This window comes from Eumetopias jubatus, unplaced genomic scaffold (genome assembly GCF_037043125.1).
Source record: "Eumetopias jubatus isolate StellerSeaLion01/CBP00866 unplaced genomic scaffold, mEumJub1_p1.0 scaffold_9, whole genome shotgun sequence".
NCBI lineage: Eukaryota > Metazoa > Chordata > Mammalia > Carnivora > Otariidae > Eumetopias > Eumetopias jubatus.
In genome coordinates, this window is record NW_028274815.1 from 66061796 (window position 1) to 66084452 (window position 22657).

At 38.5% G+C, this 22657-nt stretch overlaps 1 protein-coding gene and 1 pseudogene across 3 annotated transcripts in view; both read left to right on the plus strand.

Annotated features, from left to right (window-relative positions):
* Positions 1-200: 200 nt before the first annotated feature.
* The window catches only part of RTN4 (reticulon 4), a 65475-nt gene continuing 43018 nt past the window's right edge, over positions 201-22657 (plus strand). Inside the window, exons 1-3 of one of the 3 annotated variants that reach the window (XM_028103993.2) lie at positions 201-1040; positions 17155-17211; positions 17914-20325. In XM_028103993.2, coding sequence (XP_027959794.1) covers positions 479-1040; positions 17155-17211; positions 17914-20325 — 3031 coding nt within the window. In that variant the 5' untranslated portion in view covers positions 201-478. The remainder of the gene's footprint in view (positions 1041-17154; positions 17212-17913; positions 20326-22657) is intronic. The other 2 variants (XM_028103996.2, XM_028103994.2) reach the window with 2 other exon arrangements.
* On the plus strand, positions 20541-20581 carry LOC114209876 (small nucleolar RNA U3; annotated as a pseudogene).

Sequence of the window (22657 nt, forward strand, 5' to 3'; positions counted from 1 at the left end):
TACCCAAGGTGAAGGGTGGGGCTCCCAGTTCCAAACCCCTCCCATGGGACTCACCCCAGCCGGTAGGAGAGAGGAGGTGCAAAAGGCCCCACCCGCTTTTCTCTCTTTCTCTTTCCATTGGACTGGCTGGTTGCCCATCGTCTCTGTTCCGTAGGCGATTGGCTTCCTTTCTCCCGCGCCAGTCCCTGCCTCTCCCCGCCCGGGAGGGTAAGTCACGCCAAACTGGGCGGAGAATCCGCTGGCCTCTCTCCTTCGCTCGTCTGGGCGGTGGCGGCAACTGGGGACGGGGCGGGTGGCGCATCACGGGCGCAGAGGCAGGAGGAGCAGTCTCATTGTTCCGGGAGCCGTCGCCACTGCAGGTCTCTGGGCTCGTTCGGCCCTGCCCCTCTCAGTCCTCCCCAACCCCCACAACCGCCCGCGGCTCTGAGGAGAAGCGTCCCGTGGAAACAGCTGCAGCATCATCTCCGACCCGCCAGCCATGGAAGACATGGACCAGTCGCCTCTGGTCTCCTCGTCCTCGGACAGCCCGCCCGGGCCCCAGCCCCCGTTCAAGTACCAGTTCGTGAGGGAGCCCGAGGACGAGGAAGAAGACGAGGAGGAGGAAGACGAGGAGGAGGAAGACGAGGACTTGGAGGAGCTGGAGGTGCTGGAGAGGAAGCCCGCCACGGGGCTGCCTGCAGCCCCGGTGCCCACCGCGCCCGTCGCTGGCGCGCCTCTGCTGGACTTCGGCAGTGACTTCGTGCCCCCGGCGCCCCGGGGACCACTGCCGGCCGCGCCCCCCGCCGCCCCGGAGCGGCCGCAGTCTTGGGACGCGAGCCCCGCGTCACCCGCGGTGCCCGCGCCATCCCTGCCCTCCGCTGCCGCAGCCTCGCCCTCCAAGCTCCCCGAGGACGATGAGCCTCCGGCCCGGCCTCCCCCTCCTCCCCCGGCCAGCGTGAGCCCCCAGGCCGAGCCCGCGTGGACCCCACCCGCCCCGGCCCCCGCCGCGCCCCCCTCCACCCCGGCCGCGCCCAAGCGCAGAGGCTCTTCAGGCTCAGTGGGTGAGTGCCGTGCCCTCCCGCCTCGCGCAGCCCCTCGCTCCCCTCGGTCTTTTGTGTGCACCCCCAAATGCCTCGGGCGGAGCCCTCCTCTCCGCCCCGAGGGGCTTTGTCTGTGGACCTCCGGGCGAAGGCGCCCCCCCTGGTAGGAGCCGTCAGGAGCAGGGTGGGGCGGCCGAGGAAACCCGGGCTTGTTCTTTATTGTCTGTCTCGGTATGGGGGAACACGTGCACCCCGCCTGCTCTCGGCTTCTTGCCTCTGGTCCCTGTTCTTCCGCATCCCGGAAGTTAGGCACCCACCCCTAATAGCTGGATCTGTATCTAGGAACTAGGGTCGTGGATACATTGGGCTGGCTAGGCTCTCGAGTGAGGATGGAAAGGCCTTGGCGCCCTTAATCTTTTGTCTACCGGTCTGCGTTGCTCCTAGGGGAAAGGCGCAGTTTTGCTGCTAGTCTGTTTGCCAGCATTGAGCCCTGGCCCCCTCCTCATCCTCTCTCAGGCTTGGGTGGCTCCTCAGCGCCTCATTCCCCTCCCTCTCGACTCGGCGCTGGTGGGGAGCTGGCTCAGTGGAAAACATCCACACTGACCCAACTGCAGTGAAGGGAGAGCGCCTCCAGTGGTGTGGCGCGTGGAGAATTGGGAAGGAGAGAGTTCTGGCAAAGTCCTGCCACCGCCCAGTTTATCCGGGTTGTGATGTGGCGACTCCCCAGCTAAACCGAGCCAGGGAAGTGGGATCTGAGCATTTATGGTCCGAGGGAGCGCAGTTCTACCAGGGTCTCAGTGCTGAATGAGAGGAATTGCTGTTAGTGTGGTTTAGGCTCTTGATGGGTTATAATTGAATCGGAGAGGAAAAAAGGCAAAATGGTTGACATTCTTAAAGAAGGGAAACCTGTGGGGTTTTTACTGCGAATAGGCCAATTGAATTTGTGGCAGACTTGCCACTAAATGAAATGTTTTGAGAAAGATATTTTCATGTAGTGATTAGAAATATATTTCTTAGAAGTTATTTCTTTTAGGTCGACAGGGACAAATCCGCATAGTCTATAAACAGTTTCCAAATCTTTTCATTCACTTTAGTACCTGATTTTATATATATGTATTTAAAGGAACATTGTCTTATTACCCTTTTCATTTTGGGAAATTGTTTGTTTTGGAAGAGGAAAAAAAAAATCAAGTTTGTTAGAGATGGAGAATCTTACTAGACAAGTTATTAACTTACTAGCATGTATCTTGTTACTTTGGGGCAGAAAGTGTCCCACCAGCAAGCAGTAGGACTTTTCTTTATGTATAAAAGGGCCAGAGTCTGGTAGTATAACTGCCTGCTGAGAAATCTTGCCTTGTAGGATTTTAGAAATGGTTCATTTTCTAGAAGAAGAAAATCAATCTGAGATCACAGAAAACATATATATCTTTCAGTTCATTCCTCCCAACGGGGAAATAAGCCAATTGTGATGTTTCTGAATAACATTTTGATAATGACATACCCCAAAGCATTACTCAAAACATTAATCATTACACTAAAGATATTAGGAGATGAGGAGTAACTCAATCTTTCCTTTTTCTGAATTAAAAAACACGTTTATGAGACACTAAGGTGAGGTAGAAGAATAAAGAGTAATAAATTTGCAAATGGGAAATCTAATGATTAACAAAGGCATACTAGTTTGTCATATTGTATTCCAGTATGGGAACAAAGAGAAGAGTTCTGATCTTTGAACATTAGGGATTCAGGAGAGCACAGCATTCTCGTAGAATTTTGACTTTTGGAATACTAAGTTTAGAAAACAAAGGACAGAGAATATTGCCTACCCAGGGACTCTTATCTTTATATAGTTGCCTAATTCTGTATTGATGATAGCTATTTGGAAACTTTAGTTCCTTTAGGAAACCACTGTATATCACGATTATGGTCATGGATAGTTAAACCATTTCTGTGAGTCTCAGGTTCTTCACAGTTCATTCATTCAACGGATAATTGATTACCTACAAAGAGACAGGTTCTATTCTAGGCTGTGAAGGTATAGCAAATAAGCAGGACACCCGTGCTCCCCATTAGGAGTGTACGATAATCACATAAGTAAGGAACTCAGAATAGTGGTGTTATGAGGAAAATAAACAGGATGATGGTATGGAAAATGATTGGGGTGTGGGGGGGGCTTGTTTTAAGTAAGGTGGCATTGAGAAATGCCTTTGTGAGGAGGTGAGATTTGAGCTGCAGATAAAAATTTCCAAACAAGCCATAGGGAGACAAAAGCCTTGAGGCAGGAATTAGCTTTGTGTGTTTGAAAGTCTAGTAAGAAGACTAATGAGAAAAACTTGGGAGACTGGTGTCAGGTGAGGCTGGGGAGGTGGGCTAAACTTAGATTATTTGGGGTCTCTAACAGGCCATGGTAAAAAGTTTGGCTTTTTAAAATAAAAGATATTCTTTATTTTAGAAATATGCTCCTTAATAATTGTGCTTTTGGAGCAAAAATACAGTTTTGAAGATTTAGAGGAACTGCGAAGACTGATGTGAGTAAAGACAAGGTGAGAAATGTGCAGGGCATGGTTAAAAACAGAGCAACCTGATGGGAAGAGGGTTATATTTACTGAGTTGGGCGGACTCCTGACACTTGTGCATTTAACATTGTTTACATTATTTCTGAATAAACTCCGATTCCCATCACTAGGAAAGTAGTAATTTTGCTGTTTACTGTTGTGCTTGGAGCATCCCCATTGTAATGCAGTAATGAAGTGAGGTGGAAGCCTCTCACTTGATGACCATTTTTCACGGAAAACATTTGGCTTCACTTTGAGAAGGTGGTTAGTTAAAGGGCTTTGAGGATACATGAGGGAAATGCTGGATAGAAATTGTGTTGAGAGGAAATGTAAACATCATTAACAATGACACTGAGCTGGTCTCTGGGCACGTGCTAAACCAGTGTTAAGACTGAAAATGTGGTACATCTGGGGGCGTCTGGGTGGCTCAGATGGTTAAGTGTCTGCCTCCGGCTCAGGTCGCGATCCCAGGGTCCTGGGATGGAGCCCCATATTGGGCTCCTGGCTCAGTGGGGAGTCTGCTTCTCTCTCTCCCTCTGCCTCTCCCCCTGCTCATGCTCCGTCTCTCTCTGTGTCTCAAATGAATAAATAAAATCTTTAAAAAAAAATGTGGTAGATCTGGATTCTGAGGCATATTGAATAATAAATTAAGCTACTAGGGTTTTCGCATCCTGTTTTTATCCATGCTCTACCATCCGCAGTTGCTCTTGCTTTTGGTAATTTCTATTATGAAACAAAAATGTTTTTGTTGTTTCCAAAATGTAAAGTTCTTTCATTATTTTTTACCGTTGTCCTGAAAGAGTAAAAAATATGAATAAACTCCAATTCCCATCACTGCTTTATGCCATGGGAGGCCATTGGAGATTATTGAACTGAGGCATGACATCATGAAAGCAGTGTTAGGAAAAAAATGAATTGGTGACAGTACTAAAGGTAGGTTGGAAAGAAGAACAGGGGCACTATTTAGAATGCTTTTGCAGTTGTTCTGAAAGAGGTGAGTAGAGCCTGAACTAGTTCCCTACTACTTCAGTCAATGAAAACGGAATAGAAGGGAGGAATATAAAACTATAGGAAGCATGGTTTTTTGGCTGCAAATCTCTTATTTTTATAGTTAGGTTAAAAAAGTTTTTATGAAAGAAGAATTGATAGGACTTGGAGACAAAGGATGTAAATACAAAGAATGTTGGTGCTTGCTAAATCAATCTCAGAACTGTCCAAATTTGTTAATTGCAGTAGAAATTTGCATAGAATTGAATACTGCTCATAAATACAGTTTATGGCTTGGGATTAAAAATTATTAGTCTTTTTATAAAGTCATTAATTATATGATTAGATACAGTGGCATAAGAGCAAATAGTAGAAATGTTAAAAGATTTTGAGTGATGTATAGTTTAAAATCTTAAGTTCCAATTCTTTAATATAAAATTCAAGTAAACAGTGATGTGACACTACCAGGAAGCCGTTGCTTCTACAGGAGCTATCATGCCCTATCCATTCCCTATCCTCCTTTGAAAATGGTAAAAAGGAAAACTGATGAATTTACAGATACTGAATAGTTTCTTTTGTTAAGCCATTTCTAATTTCTGACTGGGAATAAAAGTTGGGAACTGGTATGCTCCTTATGGATAAGTTGAGTTACATTTTAGATTGGTTCCTAGCATGCTCTGTGTCAAATTTATAGTCCTTTTTCGTAACTAGCAAGCTCCCCTCAAACCTTTTTAAAATTAAGTGATGAGTATATATTGAACCTCTGATAAATACCTCATTACAAGGAATAGTATTTAAAAACATGCTATTTTAGCACTATGTCCCTGTAAACTTGGAATATTTGCTATCCTTTTTTTTTTTTAAGATTTTTTTTATTTATCAGAGAGCACAAGCAGTGGAAATGGCAAGCAGAGGGAGAAGCAGGCTCCCTGCTGAGCAAGGAGCCCAAGGCAGGACTCAATCCCAGGACCCTGGGATTATGACCTGAGCCAAAGGCAGACTCTTAACCAACTGAGCCACCCAGGTGTCCCAAGATTTGCTATCTTTATAAAAAAACATTTCTAAAAAGGAGCATATTACCTATTGTCTAATAATTGGCTCTGTTTTATGTGTAGTTAGTTCATAATCTACCTAAAAGAAATTTATTTGAAACACTACTGATGCAAGACCCTAAATTAAATGGCACAAATTTAAAGGTACTTTGCTAGCCCAGGAAAAAGTTCCTACTCATTGGATGATATTTCTTGATTCTTTCCTGAAACTTCTGATTAAGTAGAAGTAATGTCATAGATATATTAGTCTTACAGTACATTCTTTGAGACTTTTTGTTCCTTTTCTAAATATAGACCCTAGAAGGTCCCTCTGGGGGGTGACAGCATCAGGAATGGAAACTGTAAGAGCAGACCATAAATCATCAGTGTTTTTAAAAGGGTGAATGTGACTTTTGTGCCTGGCTCCTATAGGACATAGACATGCAGAATGGTGGGACCCAGCTTCACGGATGCTAAGGTCTTCTCAGACCGTTGGCTAATGATTCTTTTCAACTCTAAAGGAGAGTTAATAATTTTACATTTAAGCTGTTCGTTTTGTTTTTGGAATGGTGATTATTTTTAAGTTACTTTGCTCATGTATTCTCATAACATTCTATTCTTACCTCATTGTATATATCATACCATATATGGTAAAGGTATGTTTACTCATTTCTGTTCTCTGCCAGACTGTATGCTCCTTGGGGTAAGGGGTTATATTACTTTTCTTCTCTTGAAGAAAAAGACAATGTGACATATCTTTATTGCTGAACACAGTGCCTTAGGTGTGGTGTAGGCACTCAGAGATTTGTTGAATGAATATGATACTGTAGATGAAAACTGATCTTCAAATTCTCTGTAGTCCTAGAATTACAATATTTTCTCTCATGAATTCTTAATGAAAGCATTTATTTACATGTACAAGGATATGGATGTATCATTTTATTGATGAATCTCTTATGGATGGTTAATTAGGTTGTTTCTCAACTTCTGTTATAAATAATGTTGCTGTTAACACTTGTATATACTGCTTTGGGAATACATGTTGTTATATGTGTTGTGGGATAAATTCATGCAAGTAGAGTTACTGGTCCAAAGGGTATGTGCGTTTAAAACTTTGATAGATAATGCCAAATTGTATTACAAAGAGTTATTACAACCTCTGTCCCGCCAATACTGTGTTAAAAGTACCTTTTTCCTTATGCCTTTACCAATACAGTGTATTGGTAAGACTAGTAAATGGCTTAGGAAATTTCCTTTTTTAAAAATTTACATCTCAGAGGTTTTTTTTTTTTTTTTTGGCTTAGGTGCCAATAAGTTCTTTCTGATCATAGCTTTTGCCTCCTCTTCCTTTGGGTTTTTGCTCTTACAGATGTAGGAACGCTTGATCTAGTGTAAGGAAATGAGCCTTTTGTTGTGTCCTGAAAACTTTTTTCATGATTTGTTATTTGTATTTTGACCTTTGGTGTATTTTTTTGTGCAGAAATTTTATGTAGTCAGATTCATTTTCTTTTATGCCTTTGAGTCATACAAGTCATTGAGTTTTGTGTAATTCTTAGAACTTCTCTAAGATTGTAAAAATTGCTCCCATGTTTCCTTTAGTACTTTTATGATTTTTATGATTTCATTTTAACATTTAATTCTTTCATTCTCTGCAGTTTATTTTATTCTAGGGAGTGAAGTAGTGATATAATTTTATTATTCAACATGATTTCTCATTTTCCCGAACACTTTGTATTGAATTCTACATTTTTACTATTTAAAGTGCCACTTTTGTCATATTCTTGTAGTATGGGTGAAATATTTCCTCTTATGTTCCATGTCTTTGTCTTTTCATGTATAGGTACCAAACTGTTTTAATTGCTATAACTTTCAAATGAAATACTAGCTGATAGAGCTTTTCCAGAATTATTTTTTTTCTGGCTATCTGTGCATGTATAGTTTTCTGTCTGATCTTTAAAATTGTTTATTTAATCCCCTCTCCCTCTGTTTGAATTATAGTGCAGTTACATTAAATTCATGCATTGATTTAGGGGAGAATTGTATTTTTTGGATTGATATTACATATTTTTTCTCTAAGCATGGTTTTTATTAACATGTATTTTTTTTTAAAATTAGTTTATAATTATTTGAAATATAGGCTTTTAAAAGCAATTAAGTATTCTGGCCTACTTAGTATGAAACACTTGAAATGCTGGGTTATATAGATATTTGGCCACCTCTTTTCAGTTGATCGTACATAGACTGGTAAAGAGAAGTCTTGCTTTTTCGTTTCTAAAAAAAAAAAACACAAAAAAACTTGAGAAAGGTAGAAACATTCTCTATACTCTTGTAGTTAGAGCTGTAGCTACTAAATATCGGATTATTGTTTTAGCAGTCTCTGAATCCTTTACTTAAGTGGCCCACTAGTTTTAGAAACAAAACAAAACAAAACATTTCTTTAATAGCTGGTTCTTCCCACTGATGGAATTGTTACAACAGGTGAAGAAGGCTTATAAAGTTTTGTTGTTTAAACAGATTTAGCAGTTGTCTGCTTATATTGGTGGTCCCTTAGAAATTCAGTGTTAGTTAAAAAATTAACATACTCCTTTTCTTAAGCCAGGCTTAGGGCTAAATATGGGGACAAAAAGATGAGTATAGAGAATTTACGAGAACAACATGTAGCAGATTACGGGAAAAACACAAGGCCCTTGTTGTAAAGAATTTTCTGCTGTCTTAAAACCAGAGGAGTCTTGTGATTGTACTGTAGGGGCAATCATAAACTTACCTACTTGTCAACAGCTTTTGTGAAAAGAGAAAAATACCTTAATTGGGTTCTATGTCACCCCGCACATATTTTGTCTCCAGTTTTACAGATTGACTTGTAAACTTGAGTAATTAGAAGGTGCCATTATTAAATTTATTTATCTCAGCGTTTTGACAGTTTTAGGTAAACCTGACCTAAAGCATGAAAGACATTTTTTTTTCAAGATTTATTTATTTATTTAGAGAGTGTTGGTGGGGGGGCGGGCAGAGAGAGAGAGAGAGAGAGGGAGAGAGAAACTTAAGCAGATTCCTCACAGACCATAGAGCCTCATGCAGGGGTCGATTCCCAGGAACTGTGAAATAATGACCTGAGCTGAAACCAAGAGTTAGTTGCTTAACCAACTGTACCACCAGGCCAAAAAAGAAGGAATTTCCTTAAAAAAATTTTTTTCTTTGTTTTAAGGAAATTATTAAATATGCTTAAACCATGTAAATCCCTTTCATAAATAGCCTTTAAAACTTCTCAGTCTCAACTAATCAACATTATTATTAAATTATAGAAAGGTTTAGTATTAAATCTATCAAGTTCTGATATTTCAATTTTTATACAAAACAACTTGATAAAAACTTAGGTGCTTTTGCTTGAATAAGGTAATTTAGGGAAATCAGAACTTAGAAGACCAAGTAAGTGTTTGATTATGTAATGTGTTATAGGCCATCTATATCACTAACACAGACCTGCTATAAGGATCAGGACTATATGACATCACTTTTGAACAAGGACTGAAAAACTACCACCTACACCTACCATCATACTTCCTCACTTACCCATTCTTATTCCCCTAAACTTTCTTTTCTTTTTTTTTTTTTTTTGAGAGAGAGTGCGTGCATGCGCTTGGGGGGAGGGGCAGAGGGAGAGGAATTTCAAGCAGACTTGCTGATGAGCATAGAGCCCAAGGCAGGGCTCAATCAAGCAACGCTGAGATCATGACCTGAGCTGAAATCAAGGGTGGAATGCTTAACTGACTGAGCCATCTGGGCGCCCTTTATTCTACCAAGCTTTCTTTTGACCTTCTTACTAAAATTTTGTTAATGGAACATGTTCATCAGGAGCTATAGTTAAGTTTAGCATTGATGGAATCAAACATACATATTTTAATGTCTCCTAAGAGTTGTGGGTAAAACTGGTTAAAATAGCTTATATATGATAGAATTTTAGTATGTTTACATTGCCTTCTCTCTTTTTTTGGAGGGATTCAAAAAATTATTTATACTTTTTGTTATGGAAAATTTGAAACAAAGACAATAGTGAATGAAACTTGACTTAGCTGTCACTGAGTCTCAATAGCCATCAACCCGTGGTCAATTCTGCCAATCCTACACCCTCTGTAACTACTGTAACTACTCCTTTTTTTGCCAAACATAACTGTAACACTCAATAATCAAATGGTTTCCCAACATGTTTAACAAAAATTAATGTCATCAAATATCCACCTAGTGTGTATATGTCATAAATGGTCTTTTTTTTCAGAGTTTTTTTAAAAAATTAGAAATCAAAGGTCTACATATTACAATGGATTGATTTGTTTTATAAGTCTCACTGACTACTTGTTTGCTTGCCTTATCTCTCTGCAATTTATTTGTTGAAGAATGCTCATACACATTTTTCGTTTTAATGTTTGTATTAAGATATAATTTACATACAATAAAATGCATAGAGCTTAAGTTATAAGTTTTATGTGTTGACAGGTGCATCCACTTATTAACCCACAGCACTGTCAAGGTAGAGAACATTTACATCACCCCAGAAAGATCCCTTGGGCCCTTAGCAGTCATTAAATTCAATTCTTGTTCTGTCCTTCCTACAATCCCCCAGTCCCCAGCGGCACTGTTCTGATTTCTTTCACCACAGATTAGTTTTGCCTATTATATAGTACCATGTGAATGGAATCATACAGTATGTACTCTTGTGTCTGATTATTTGCATTCAGATTTATCATTGATGTCACGGGTATCAGCAATTTGTTCCTTTTTACTGCTAAGTAGTATTTCACGATAAGAATATACCACAGTTTAATTAGCCATTCACTTGTTGATGGATGTGATTATTTATAGCTTCTGGCTATTATGAACAAAAGAATGCTATGAACATTCTTGCATAGGCCTTTTGTGGACATACGTTTTCATTTCTCTTGGTAAAGAGAGTAGAATTGAGTGAGAGTAACTGAGTAGAATTGCTGAGTCATGGGCTAAGTATATATTTAACTTTATAAGAAATTGCCAAACTGTTCTCCAAAGTGGTTTACTTCCATCAGCAGTATAGGACAGTTGTGGTGGCTTCACATTCTCACCAACGTTTGATACCAGTCTTTTTCATTTTAGCCATTTTAGTGGATGTGTAATTGTTTCTCATTGCGGTGTTAATTTAGATCTCCCTAATCATTAATGAATTAGAGGGCTTTTACATGTCTGTTGGCTACCTGTATGTTTACTTTTGTGAAGTGTCCAAGTAATTTGCCTGTTGTTATATTGCCTTGTATGTCTTTTTCTTACTGATTGTAGGGAGTTCTTTATATATTCTGGATAAAAGTCTTTTGTCAGATACATACATTGTGAATATATTCTAATCTGTATCTTGCCTGTTAATTTTATTGATAGTTTCTTTTGATGAGTATGATTTTCTAATTTTGAAGAAGTCTTAGTTTATCAGTCTTTTCATGTCCAGTAATACTCTATACTGGTTGTCATGGATGTGTTGTTAGTATTGTTCTGTAAGTCACTTAATTTGCTGGCAAATCATCTTGATCTTTTCAAGTCTTGATTTTAAAGGTAGGGTCTAGGGCAGGTGTTGGCTTTTCTTTTCTTTTTTTTTTTTTAAGAGTAAAACAGTAAATATTTTATTTAGGCGTGTGGGTTGTACAGGTTCTTTTGTAACTACTCAAGTTTACCCTTATAATGCCAAAGTAGTCATAGACAATACATCACACAAATGGACTTGGCTGTTTTCCAATATAACTTTGGCCCATGAGCGATATTTTGCTGACTTTTGGTCCAAGTCTAGACCAAGAAACCTAGACTAGGTAACCTTTAGTTTAGGGTTAAAGTAGTCTTCCTCTTAAGGTGTGCCTTTTCTGGGGTCTCATTTTTATACTTGTGTTCAGCAAGACCTCTCCACTCTGGTTTATCAAAAACTTCTGGTCAGGTCTTACAGTACAGTCTGACCTCCAAAATATCTGTTCAGCTCACAACTTTATCATAGATTCTCTGTTTGGCCTCTGTAAGTCTTGTGCCATATATGTGCAGCGTAGTTGAGCCAAAGATTTAAAAGGACCCTCTATCCAGATTTCTGGAGCTCCTTTTCTATGATGTTTTCTTTTTTATGTTACCTTGCTCCACAAATTCCAGATAACTCAGCTGCTTCCTCAACTCAGCAAGAGTGCAGTATTCTTGGGCTCCTTTTCCATGTGCTGTAGACAAAGGTCTTTCAAGCAGAAAGCCAGGGCATCATCTGGTGTGCTTCCCACTTCTCAGGAATCACACCCTGTACTTCCAGTTGTCTAGTGTCTCAAGATAGTTGCTTCATATATTTTTCCCTGTTTTATAGTTATTTATATTAGGTTAATCTGATAGAATTATTCTCATAGCAGAAATTCTCTATGATTTTAACATGCAGTTTATTTCCTGTGCTTTATAAATTAGTTATGATTTTTATTGACCAGTTATACTTTTGGTTGATAAACAGGTTTTGAAATGAACATGTCAAGAAAAATATTCAGTGTAAGAGTATGTGAACATTAGTGAGATTGTGATAGCATATTTTGAATTGACCAGTAATAAGTTCAAAACTGACATACCACTTTTGCTTTTTAAGAAAGTGACTTAAAAAAATAAATCTCTTCAGTGAACTTTAATTTTGAAACCAATCCTTATGTGATGGAAATAACTAGTATACAAAGTATGTAGCCCTGAAACAGTCTAAATTTACACTCTAGATTTAAACTTGAATAAGGAAATGAAACTAGGGCCAACAATAAGGAATAGTTCATTTGGAAAAAAGTGGTTTTTATGAAGGGTATTCATCTTTCATACTGTCAAAAGTATAGTGATTCTATTCATTTTACTGAGGGTTATAAGGAAATAAATATCTATCTGATTATAGTGATAAATTGTAATTTTCTAGATTTGTCATTAACTTGCTGACTTTGAATAAGTTACTTAGTTCTCTGAGCTTAGAAAACTGGAAATGTGGTAGATTAGCAAAAATAAGGATGAGTATATTTTAAAAAGAAAGTAAGACTGAATATGGCGAATTTGTTGTACTGGACATGAGCATTCTGATATGCAGGAGGTGGAAGGAGGGATTTGGTTAGGAAGAATTATGTTTGATTAACATGTCATGTGAGAAGTCGTTGAAATAAGTTTAGATGGCTAACTTGGGGCCATATATTTCAGGGCTTTAGGAGTTTCAGGTCTAATTCAGTGGATAACTGGGAGCTTTTAAATGTTTTGTGCAAGAGAATATATAGAATTGTTCTTTTAGGAATATTAATTTGATGGCAGTAGAGAGACTTAATAGAAAAGTTCTGGCTTCCCATTTGCGTATTTAGTGAAAACTTGTTTATTTAAATATGCCACTGTGTTTTTACTTAGTGTGGGTGTAATTAAGTCCTTAATATTTTTTTGTTTGTTCAGAATGGCATAAATGATGTTGATGATTGAAGTTTCAGTTTCATTCAGTAGTTAGCATTTGACATGATCATAGAAAAAGGGAGAGTTGTTTACCTTTTCTATAAACCTAGTAGTAGTATAAGTGTATATATAACATGTCTCAGTAATTCAAAATATTATACTTTTAATATAGTGTCCCTGATTATAAAATAGTTTATTATTCACTTGTGAAGGTTAGGATCTTTTACAGAAAAAGGAAGACTAACCTAAAATCAGTAATTTTTTTCAAAACAAAGTAATTGTTTAGCCTTAGAATTTGGTAGCTTATGATATGTAAGTGTTGTCAATCAAAATTTTTCTTTAACATCCTTAATTTTATTTATTACAATTTTAAAATTCTAAATTTATAAAGTCCAGGAACGGAAGTACTGCAGAGTGGTTAAAGAAAAGAGCCTAGATCTTTATACTCTCTGAATTCAAATCTCAGATCCATCATTTTTCAGTTTTGTGACTCTGGGGTAGTTACCTAGTTTTTATGCCTGTTTCTTCATTTCTGAAATGAGGATAACAGGACTACCTAACTTTATAGGGTGGTTTGAGCATTGAAGGAGCATCTGAAATAAATGTGCCTGCCCAGCATTACCATCTCTATAAATGTTTTTATATTGTGAAGTAGAAACAAATAACCAAATGTTTCCAATAATTACAGGGTATTTGCTGGATGACAACTTACCTTATTTCAGGATATTAAACTTAAAGGGCTGATAAAGAAAGAAGAATTTACACTGGTTGCATTTATGCATAAACTCATCCCTCCAAAAGATAAAGCACATGAACTTGAGAGTTAGACATGTTTACATCCTTGCTCTCTGGCCTTCTAGCTCAGTGGCTTAGGGCAAGTTTTTTTTTATTTCTCCTCCCCCACCCAACATTTTGAGGTAGGTACTGTTACTATCCTTATTTTACAAATGAGGAAATGACGGGACGCCTGGGTGGCTCAAGTCATTAAGCGTCTGCCTTCGGCTCAGGTCATGATCCCAGGGTCCTGGGATCGAGTCCCACATCGGGTTCCCTGCTCTGCGGGAAGCCTGCTTCTCCCTCTCCCATGCCCCCTGCTTGTGTTCCTGCTCTTGATATGTCTCTCTGTGTCAAATAAATAAATAAAATATTTTAAAAAATGAGGAAATGAGGCACAGAAGGGATAAGTAATATTTTTCTCAGGGTCACACAGTTTTAAGTGATGAATCTGGGATTTGAACCCAGGCAGTTTGATCCCATGATAACTTTAGGAGGAGTGACAGCAACTCTATTCTTGAGGGCCAAATGGTAGTGACCTCTTCTGGATATTTTTTTCTAAGTGCTTTTAGAAATGCAATACTTGTTTCATGGTTAATTTTGGACTGAATTTAAATTTATGATTTTTCTTTTTTCAAAATTAATGAATATTTGAAATACCAATTTGTAAATTTTGTCATTTGACCAAGTGCCAGGAATATAGTTTTCATTCTGAAAGAGAGTCTGGTATTAGATAGGAATAAGGACACATTTTAAAAAATACTTAAAATTTTTGGCACAATTCTAGTTGTAATTTGTTTTCCCTCATAATTTTAACAGTAACATGTTTCGAGTTCACTTTCCAAGAAGACTGGCCTCTGCATTAGTGGCTTTTAATTAACTAGATGAAAAAGACAGCCTTTTTGTTAAGGAGTTGCTACCTTTTATTTAGATGGAGCAGCTGTGTAATTATTTGGTTCTGTTCTTTGATCCCCAAATCTCAGTTTTATACAAGATTATAATACATTATTTTAACTAAAAGGAATTCTCAAATTCCCTCATTTTACAAAAGAGAAACTGTGTATCAAAGAAGATAACATAGTAAGTTGTCTTTCGGAAGTGTGTACACCCTGGGGCGCCTGGGTGGCTGAGTCTGTTGAGCCTCTGACTCTTGATTTTGGCTCAGGTCATGATCTCAGGGTCCCGAGATCAAGCCCCATATCAGGCTCTGAGTTCAGTGCAGAGTCTGCTTGACCCTCCCCCTCCTCTTCTCCCCCCACTCACACACGCTCGCGCGCTCTCTCTCTCTCTCTCTCTCTCTCTCAAATAAAAAAAATTTTTAAAAAAGTGTGTACACATGTGTATGTTTTATAAAATCTTATAAGTTGGTTTGGCTTATTGGTTTGGATGAGTTGCCTATCCAACCTAGTGTTCTAGGTTATAAGAAGACCTTTTTAAATGCATACCATGGATTTTCCCCTCATTACCCCATCTAAGAATCTTTTAGATATGGTATCATACCCTACATGGATTTATCTAAAATTTATATGACATTGTGAATTTAACTCTCATTAAGGGGAGTATCTTTGGAAGACATGTCCATGTTCACGATAGCCACATCTCTGTTTTTTTCTGTTGATCAACCTTGCCTAGCTTGTCCTTCCAGATAGAAATGCCCAGATTTATTAGGTCTTCTGCACCAAAGGAATACCTTCCTGTCATTCCTTGGGCTATTTCAAATTCTCTTTTTCTAGAGGGCTTTCTCTGGTGTAAACCACAGAAGATCTTTAGCTCCAGATCTTCCAACTGCAGATATAAAGTGACATTATGCAAGCTTAATATGCCAGTATGTAATGTATTCGTTGGCTCAGGCTGCCGCACCAAAGTACCATAGACTCGGTGGTTTCAACAACAGAAATTTATTTCTCCCAATTCTGGAGGCTCGGAAGTCCAAGATCAAGATTTGGGCAGGGTGGGTTTCATTCTGAGGTCTCTTTTCTTGGCTTATAGGTGGCTGCCATGTGACTGTGTGCTCACATGGCTTCTGAATGTTGCTCAGAGAGGGAGAGGAGGAGTGGGGAAGTAGAGGAAGTGTCATCACAGAGGCATAAGCAAGCTCTCTGGTGTCTTTTCTTATAAGGGCACTAACCCTATCAGACCATGGTCCCACCGTCATGATCTCCTGTAATCCTAATGACCTCCCAACGGGTCCCATTTCCAAATACTATCACATTGGAGATTAAGGCTTCAACATACGAATTTGGGGGGATGGGGACACAAACATTCAGTTCATAACATACAGGATGTAGTGCTTAAGAAAATGAGCTCTGGAGTTGAATAGCCTGGAGTCTCACTAGTTATGTATTGAGTGAGTTATTTCCTCTGTGACTCAGTTGTTTTTTGGTGGGTTTTTTTTTTTTTTTTAACCTGTAAAATCAGGGATATTAACTCCACTTACAACAATAGAGTTGTAGGGAATAAAATGAGTTCCTGCATGTAAAGCGTTTAGAATAACAAGTATCCCTTGGGATGCCTGAGTGGCTCAGTGGATTCAGCATTGGACTCTTGATTTTGGCTCAGGTCATGATCTCAGGGTCGTGAGATCTGCTTTGGGCTCTGTGCTGAGTGTAGAACCTGCTTAAGATTCTTCCTCTCCCTCTGCCCCTCTCCTCAATAATGTGTGAGCTCTCTCTCAAAAAAAAAAAAATAACGAGTATCCCTCAATGTTAATTTTAAACAAAACAAGGCTGATGATAATAATTATCTTCCTAATGACAGTGTTTTCTTAGCAATTTGGACAGTGGTACATAGCACTAATGTCCTCACATACTAGTGTACAGTGACTATTAGAATGTTTTTCTTTAGAGATAGACAACCTGGAATATAAGAAAATATGCATGATTCTCTGAAAGTGTTCTTCTGAACTGAACATATGCTAATAAAAAAGGATTAAGCAAAAGTAATTATTAATTTTATTCAAATACATTTTTTTAAAGTTTTTGGCTTTGATAAGGGCAAAAAATTTACCTATCTGAAAAATGTGAATAAAAGTTTGGATGCCATGTGTTAACTGTGAAGAATAATATCTTAAAGCCACTTTGGTTTATGAAATTTCTTTAACATAAACATGTTATTGCCTCTTGAGAAATGATAGGTTCTATGGATATCATTTAATCATCTTTATAATATATATGATAACTTAATCTGAATTAATGGTACTACTGATAGTACTACTTTTTCTTTTCCATCTTGGCTTTTTCTTGTACAAGTTTTGTGTTAACTCATTACAAACTGAACCCTTGCTTGCTCCTCTTACCTTTAGTCTCCTTCAAACTCTGTCTTTATTTCTGCTGAGGTTGTATTCTATTTGTTTTTCAGATGAGACACTTTTTGCTCTTCCTGCTGCATCTGAGCCTGTGATACACTCCTCTGCAGGCAAGTTCTTTCTGCTAGCCTTTTATCCTCTGTGTATTCTAACTTTAACTCTTTAGTTTTATTAACTCTGTACAGAGTGGTTTGAGTTTACTAAAAATTAGCATGGTTCCAAGAATGTTTGTCTATTGAAAAAGTTGAAATTTATATTTTATATGCTGTGTCCAAGAGACAAATGGGCAGAACCTGATTAATAAATTGGATATATGTAAGGAATTCTTGGACCCTTGATTTACATTTATATATTGACTAGTCCTTTTTTCCAAATGCAGTTTACTTATAGCTGAAAGGCTTTCTTACTTATAGCTGAAAGGCTTTCATAGAAATGCATGCCACTCTTTGGCATTTAATTATTCAGTGTCTTTTCTGCACTGTCAAACTCTCCTCTCAAAATTCTTTTGTCTTCCTCTAAAACTAGTTGGAAGTAGCTTTTCTCAGTTGATTATACTTGAGGTTTTTTTCTCAGAGACTTGATTTATGCCTTTTCATAGCATGTATTTGCCTTTGTAGCCATGCACGTTTTATTGACAATAGCTTTAATTTTTTCAGTAATGATTCAAGATTGCTTGATTATTTATTGTTATTAACATTCAATTTTAGTTAACATTAGCTCTTTACTAACAGTATTTTGAATCTGTCATAAAACTTGCATTAACTCTGAGAACGCTGGCATTCTCTAACTTTCCTTTCTGTCCATGGTCACAGAAAAAATAATGGACTTGAAGGAGCAGCCAGGTAACACTGTTTCCACTGGTCAAGAGGATTTTCCATCTGTCCTGCTTGAAACTACTGCTTCTCTTCCTTCTCTGTCTCCCCTCTCAGCTGCTTCTTTTAAAGAACATGAATATCTTGGTAATTTACCAGTATTAGCCACTGGAGGAACACTTCAAGAAACCTCAACTGAAGCTTCTAAAGAGTTCACAGAGAAGGCAAAAAATCCATTTGTAGACAGAGATTTAACAGAGTTTTCACAATTGGAATACTCAGAAATGAGATTATCATTCAGTGGCTCTCCAAAAGCAGAATCTGCCATAATAGTTGCAAGTCCTAGGGAAGAGAATAAAGATGAAAAAGAGGATTTAGTTAGTAATAACATCCTTCGTAATCAACAAGAGTTACCCATAGCCCTTACTAATAAATCAGTTAAAGAAGAGGACAAAGCTATGTCTCCAGAACAAACAAAGGACAGTTTCAGTGAAAAGGGAATTGCAGCAGAAGCTCCTGCTCCTATGAGGGAAGAATATGCAGACTTCAAACCATTTGAGCGAGTTTGGGATGTGAAAGATACTCAGAAGCAAGATAGTGATGTGTTGGCTGCTGGAGGTAATATAGAGAGCAAGTTAGAGAGTAAAATGGATAAGAAATGTTTTGCTGATAGCCCTGAGCAAACAAATCATGAAAAAGAGAGTGAAAGCAGTAATGATGATACTTCTTTTCCCAGTACACCAGAAGCTGTAAGAGATGGTTCAGGAGCATATATCACATGTGCCCCCTTTAACCCGACAGCAGCCGAAAGCCTTTCGACAAACATTTTTCCTTTGTTGGAAGATCATACTTCAGAAAATAAGACAGATGAAAAAAAGATAGAAGAAAAAAAGGCCCAAATTGTAACAGAGAAGAATTTTAGTACCAAAACATCAAACCCTTTCTTTGTAGCGACACAGGATTCTGAGGCTGATTATGTCACAACAGATAATTTGTCAAAGGTGACTGAGGAAGTAGTGGCAAACATGGCTGAGGGTCTAACCCCAGATTTAGTACAGGAAGCATGTGAAAGTGAATTGAGTGAGGCTACAGGTACAAAGATTGCTTTTGAAACAAAAATGGACTTGGTTCAAACATCAGAAACTATGCAGGAGGCGCTCTACCCTGTGGCGGCACAGCTTTGCCCATCTTTTGAAGAATCTGAAGCTACTCCTTCACCAGTGTTGCCTGACATTGTTATGGAAGCACCATTAAATTCTGTAATTCCTGGTGCTGGTGCTTCTGCAGTGCAGCCCAGTTCACCACAATTAGAAGCTCCTCCTTCAGTTAATTATGAAAGCATAAAACTTGAGCCTGAAAATCCCCCACCATATGAAGAGGCCATGAATGTATCACTAAAAAATGTATCAGGAATAAAGGAAGAAATGAAAGAGGCTGAAAGTATTAATGTAGCTGCTCAAGAAACAGAAGCTCCTTATATATCTATTGCATGTGATTTAATTAAAGAAACGAAACTCTCTACTGAACCATCTTCAGATTTCTCTGATTACTCAGAAATAGCAAAAGTTGCACAGTCAGTGGCTGATCATTCTGAGTTAGTTGAGGATTCCTCACCTGATTCTGAACCAGTGGACTTATTTAGTGATGATTCAATACCTGAAGTTCCACAAAAACAAGATGAAGCTGTGATACTTGTGAACGAAAATCTCACGGAAACAACTTCTCAGTCGATGATAGAACATGAAAATAAGGAAAAACTCAGTGCTTCACTACCACCTGAGGGGGGAAAGCCGTATTTGGAATCTTTTCAGCCCAATTTAGATACCACAAAAGATACCTTATCACCTGATGAAGTTTCAACATTGACCCAAAAGGAGAAAATTCCTTTGCAGATGAAGGAGCTCAGTACTGCAGTTTATTCAGATGATGGCTTATTTATTGGAAAGGAAGCAAAAGTAAGGGAGAGTGAAACATTCTCAGATTCATCTCCAATTGAGATTATAGATGAGTTCCCTACATTTGTCAGTTCTAAAACTGATTCTTCTGCTAAATTAACCGGGGAACACACTGATCTAGAAGTATCCCACAAAAGTGAGATTGCTAATGTCCAGGATGAAGCTGGGTCATTACCTTGCTCAGAGTTACCTCACGACCTTTCTTTCAAGAATGTACAACCTAAAGATGAAGATAAAGTCCATGTCCCAGATGAACTCTCCAAAGATAGGTCTGATATCTCGAAGGTGCCCTTACTGCCTCCAGATGTTTCTGCTTTGGCCACTCAAACAAAAATAGGCAGTATAGTCAAACCCACAGTTCTTGTGAAAGAAGCTGAGAAAAAAACCCCTTCTGATACAGAGCGAGAGAACAGATCACCATCTGCTATATTTTCAGCAGAGCTGAGTAAAACTTCAGGTAATCAGTCCATACATTGTTTTGTACTTTCTTACCACCTTTTGACTGGTCATGGAGCATTCCACTACATTTTCCGTAGTATATTATATTTAGAGTCTCTAATATATCACATTGATAAGAATTCTTTTCTACTGTCTCCAGAAGTTTTAGTGCTTTTTTTTTTTTTTTTTTTAACTCTTCATTACTCGCCCTTGCTTGTAACTTTTTTCCACACAAAGACTATACTTTCAGGAATCATTTCTGTAGTTTGTTACTTTTTTCCACACAATTATTCATCGCTCCTTTTTATGTTACACTGTGTAACTAGAAGATTATATTAGAATTGGCCTCATGTCTTTCTTTCTTTTCTTTTCCTTCAGTATTTCCTCATAGCACGAAGAGTGAGAGGTATTAAAACAAAATATTTTCAGATGTATTTACTATTTTTCCCCAGAAATTACTTCATTTTAAATTTTTATGAAAGCACATTTCTGTAACATGTCTCCAGTATTTCACTATACTGCTGTATTTTCCAGTAATAGGTATAGAGTTAAGAATATTGAGTAGCAGACATTTTGTTGAAAAGTATAAGTTGAAGTATGCTGTTATGAATTCTTCTGAAAAGTAGGGATTGTCATTTTGTCTTTTAACACTACATTTCCCACACACTTGATGTGTGTAGAGTGATTTGCACATGTGTTTTTTATTTAGCATTCTAATTTAGCTGTGTTTTCTATAAAAATGTGTAGTGATTACTATTTATTGAGTATACTAAGGGTTTGGAGACGGATAGTACCGGTGGCAGAGAAACCAGGTTAGAGATTGTTGCTATAATCTAAGAAAGAGGAGATTATGACTGTTAAGGCAGTGGGATGAGCATGGAGACATAGGACTTGATGTTTGATTGGATATGGACATGAAGGGTAAGGGAAGAAGTTAAAGATGACTCCAGGAACCCTGAGTTCCTTGTGTTTTCAAATACATGTATGGCAGTATGAGAAACTGAGTTAGGGAACATGAGAAAATAAAATGGGTTTAAAGAGAGAAGATACATTCAGTTTTGAATATTTTGGTATTAAAGTAACTATGAGACCTTCAAGAAGTGATGGATGTTATACATATGAAGCTTTTGAGAGACACCTTGGCTGTATGTGTATATTTATCATGGGCTCAGAGACCATAATTAAAGCCACAGATATCAACTAGGGAGAGCCAAGAAAAGGGGAAGCTTTAAAGGTGGAAAAATTGGTCAGCATTATCAAATGCCAGAGAGCTTGGTTAAGATAAGGAACGAGAATTTGTCAAAAAGTGGGGAAGGTGTTGGCATAACAATGGCAAGGTGGTGTGGGTGGGCAGGGCTAGGGGTGAGGAGTGAAGGAGACTTGAGTAAATGGATACTAAATGTTGATAATTTTTAAGAAGTTTGAGATCATGGGGTGCCTGGGTGACTCAGTTGGTTAGGCATCCAACTCTTGATTTCAGCTTGGGTCATGATCTCAGGGTTGTGAGATGGAGCCTCGCTCAGCGCCTGCTTGAGATTCTCTCTTTCCCTCTGCCCTTCCCCCTCATTTGCTCTTGTGCTCTCTTTCTAAAAAAAAAAAAGTTTAAGATCTTGGAGAAAGAATGATAGCAAGAATACGGTAGAGGATAGAGTTGAGGAAGGGCCTTTTTGTTTTCTTAAAGATGGGAGTGAAAGTCTAAATAAAGGTGCTAGTAGAAAGTCAGGAAGGGATGGGATGGGATGGGATAAGATCTAGAATTCAGGTGGAGGAATTGGCATTTAAAAAAGGAACAATTTTGGAAGACACTGATTGTAGTGAATGGAAGGGAAAGTGTGGGTGTTGTTCCTGCTAGTTTCATGGCTGGAAGTTGAGGGAAGAGTGTGATGGTTTATGTTTATTCTTTAAAGTGGTATGTTAGGTCAATTGCTGAGAATGAACTGGAACATGCTTGGGTGGAAGAGGTCCGACTAGGGAAACAAAGGCCTTGTATCAAGAGTCCAGTCAAGATTGAAGGGTAGTCTGTATGACAGGATGATTTTTCAATTGTGCCTAACATCTTGGGTATAGGTTCAGGGAAGGCGGATGCTTATATTGATTCACGCTTGTGTTTTGCAAGAGGGGTCTGGCCCAGTGAAAGGACAGTGAATCAAAGGAATTGAAGGTAATAGTGGTTTGACGGGATGGACTGTGGCATCTAAGTTGAAGAATGTAAAGAAGAGCGCAGGGGGAGTTGATAGGCGAATAGAAGGTCACAGAACTTGTGGTCCAAATTAGATCTAAGAACTAAGGGTAAAAAGAATAAAAATATGAACACCAGAATAGTTGAAGGTTGTGGTCAAAGTAGGATTGTG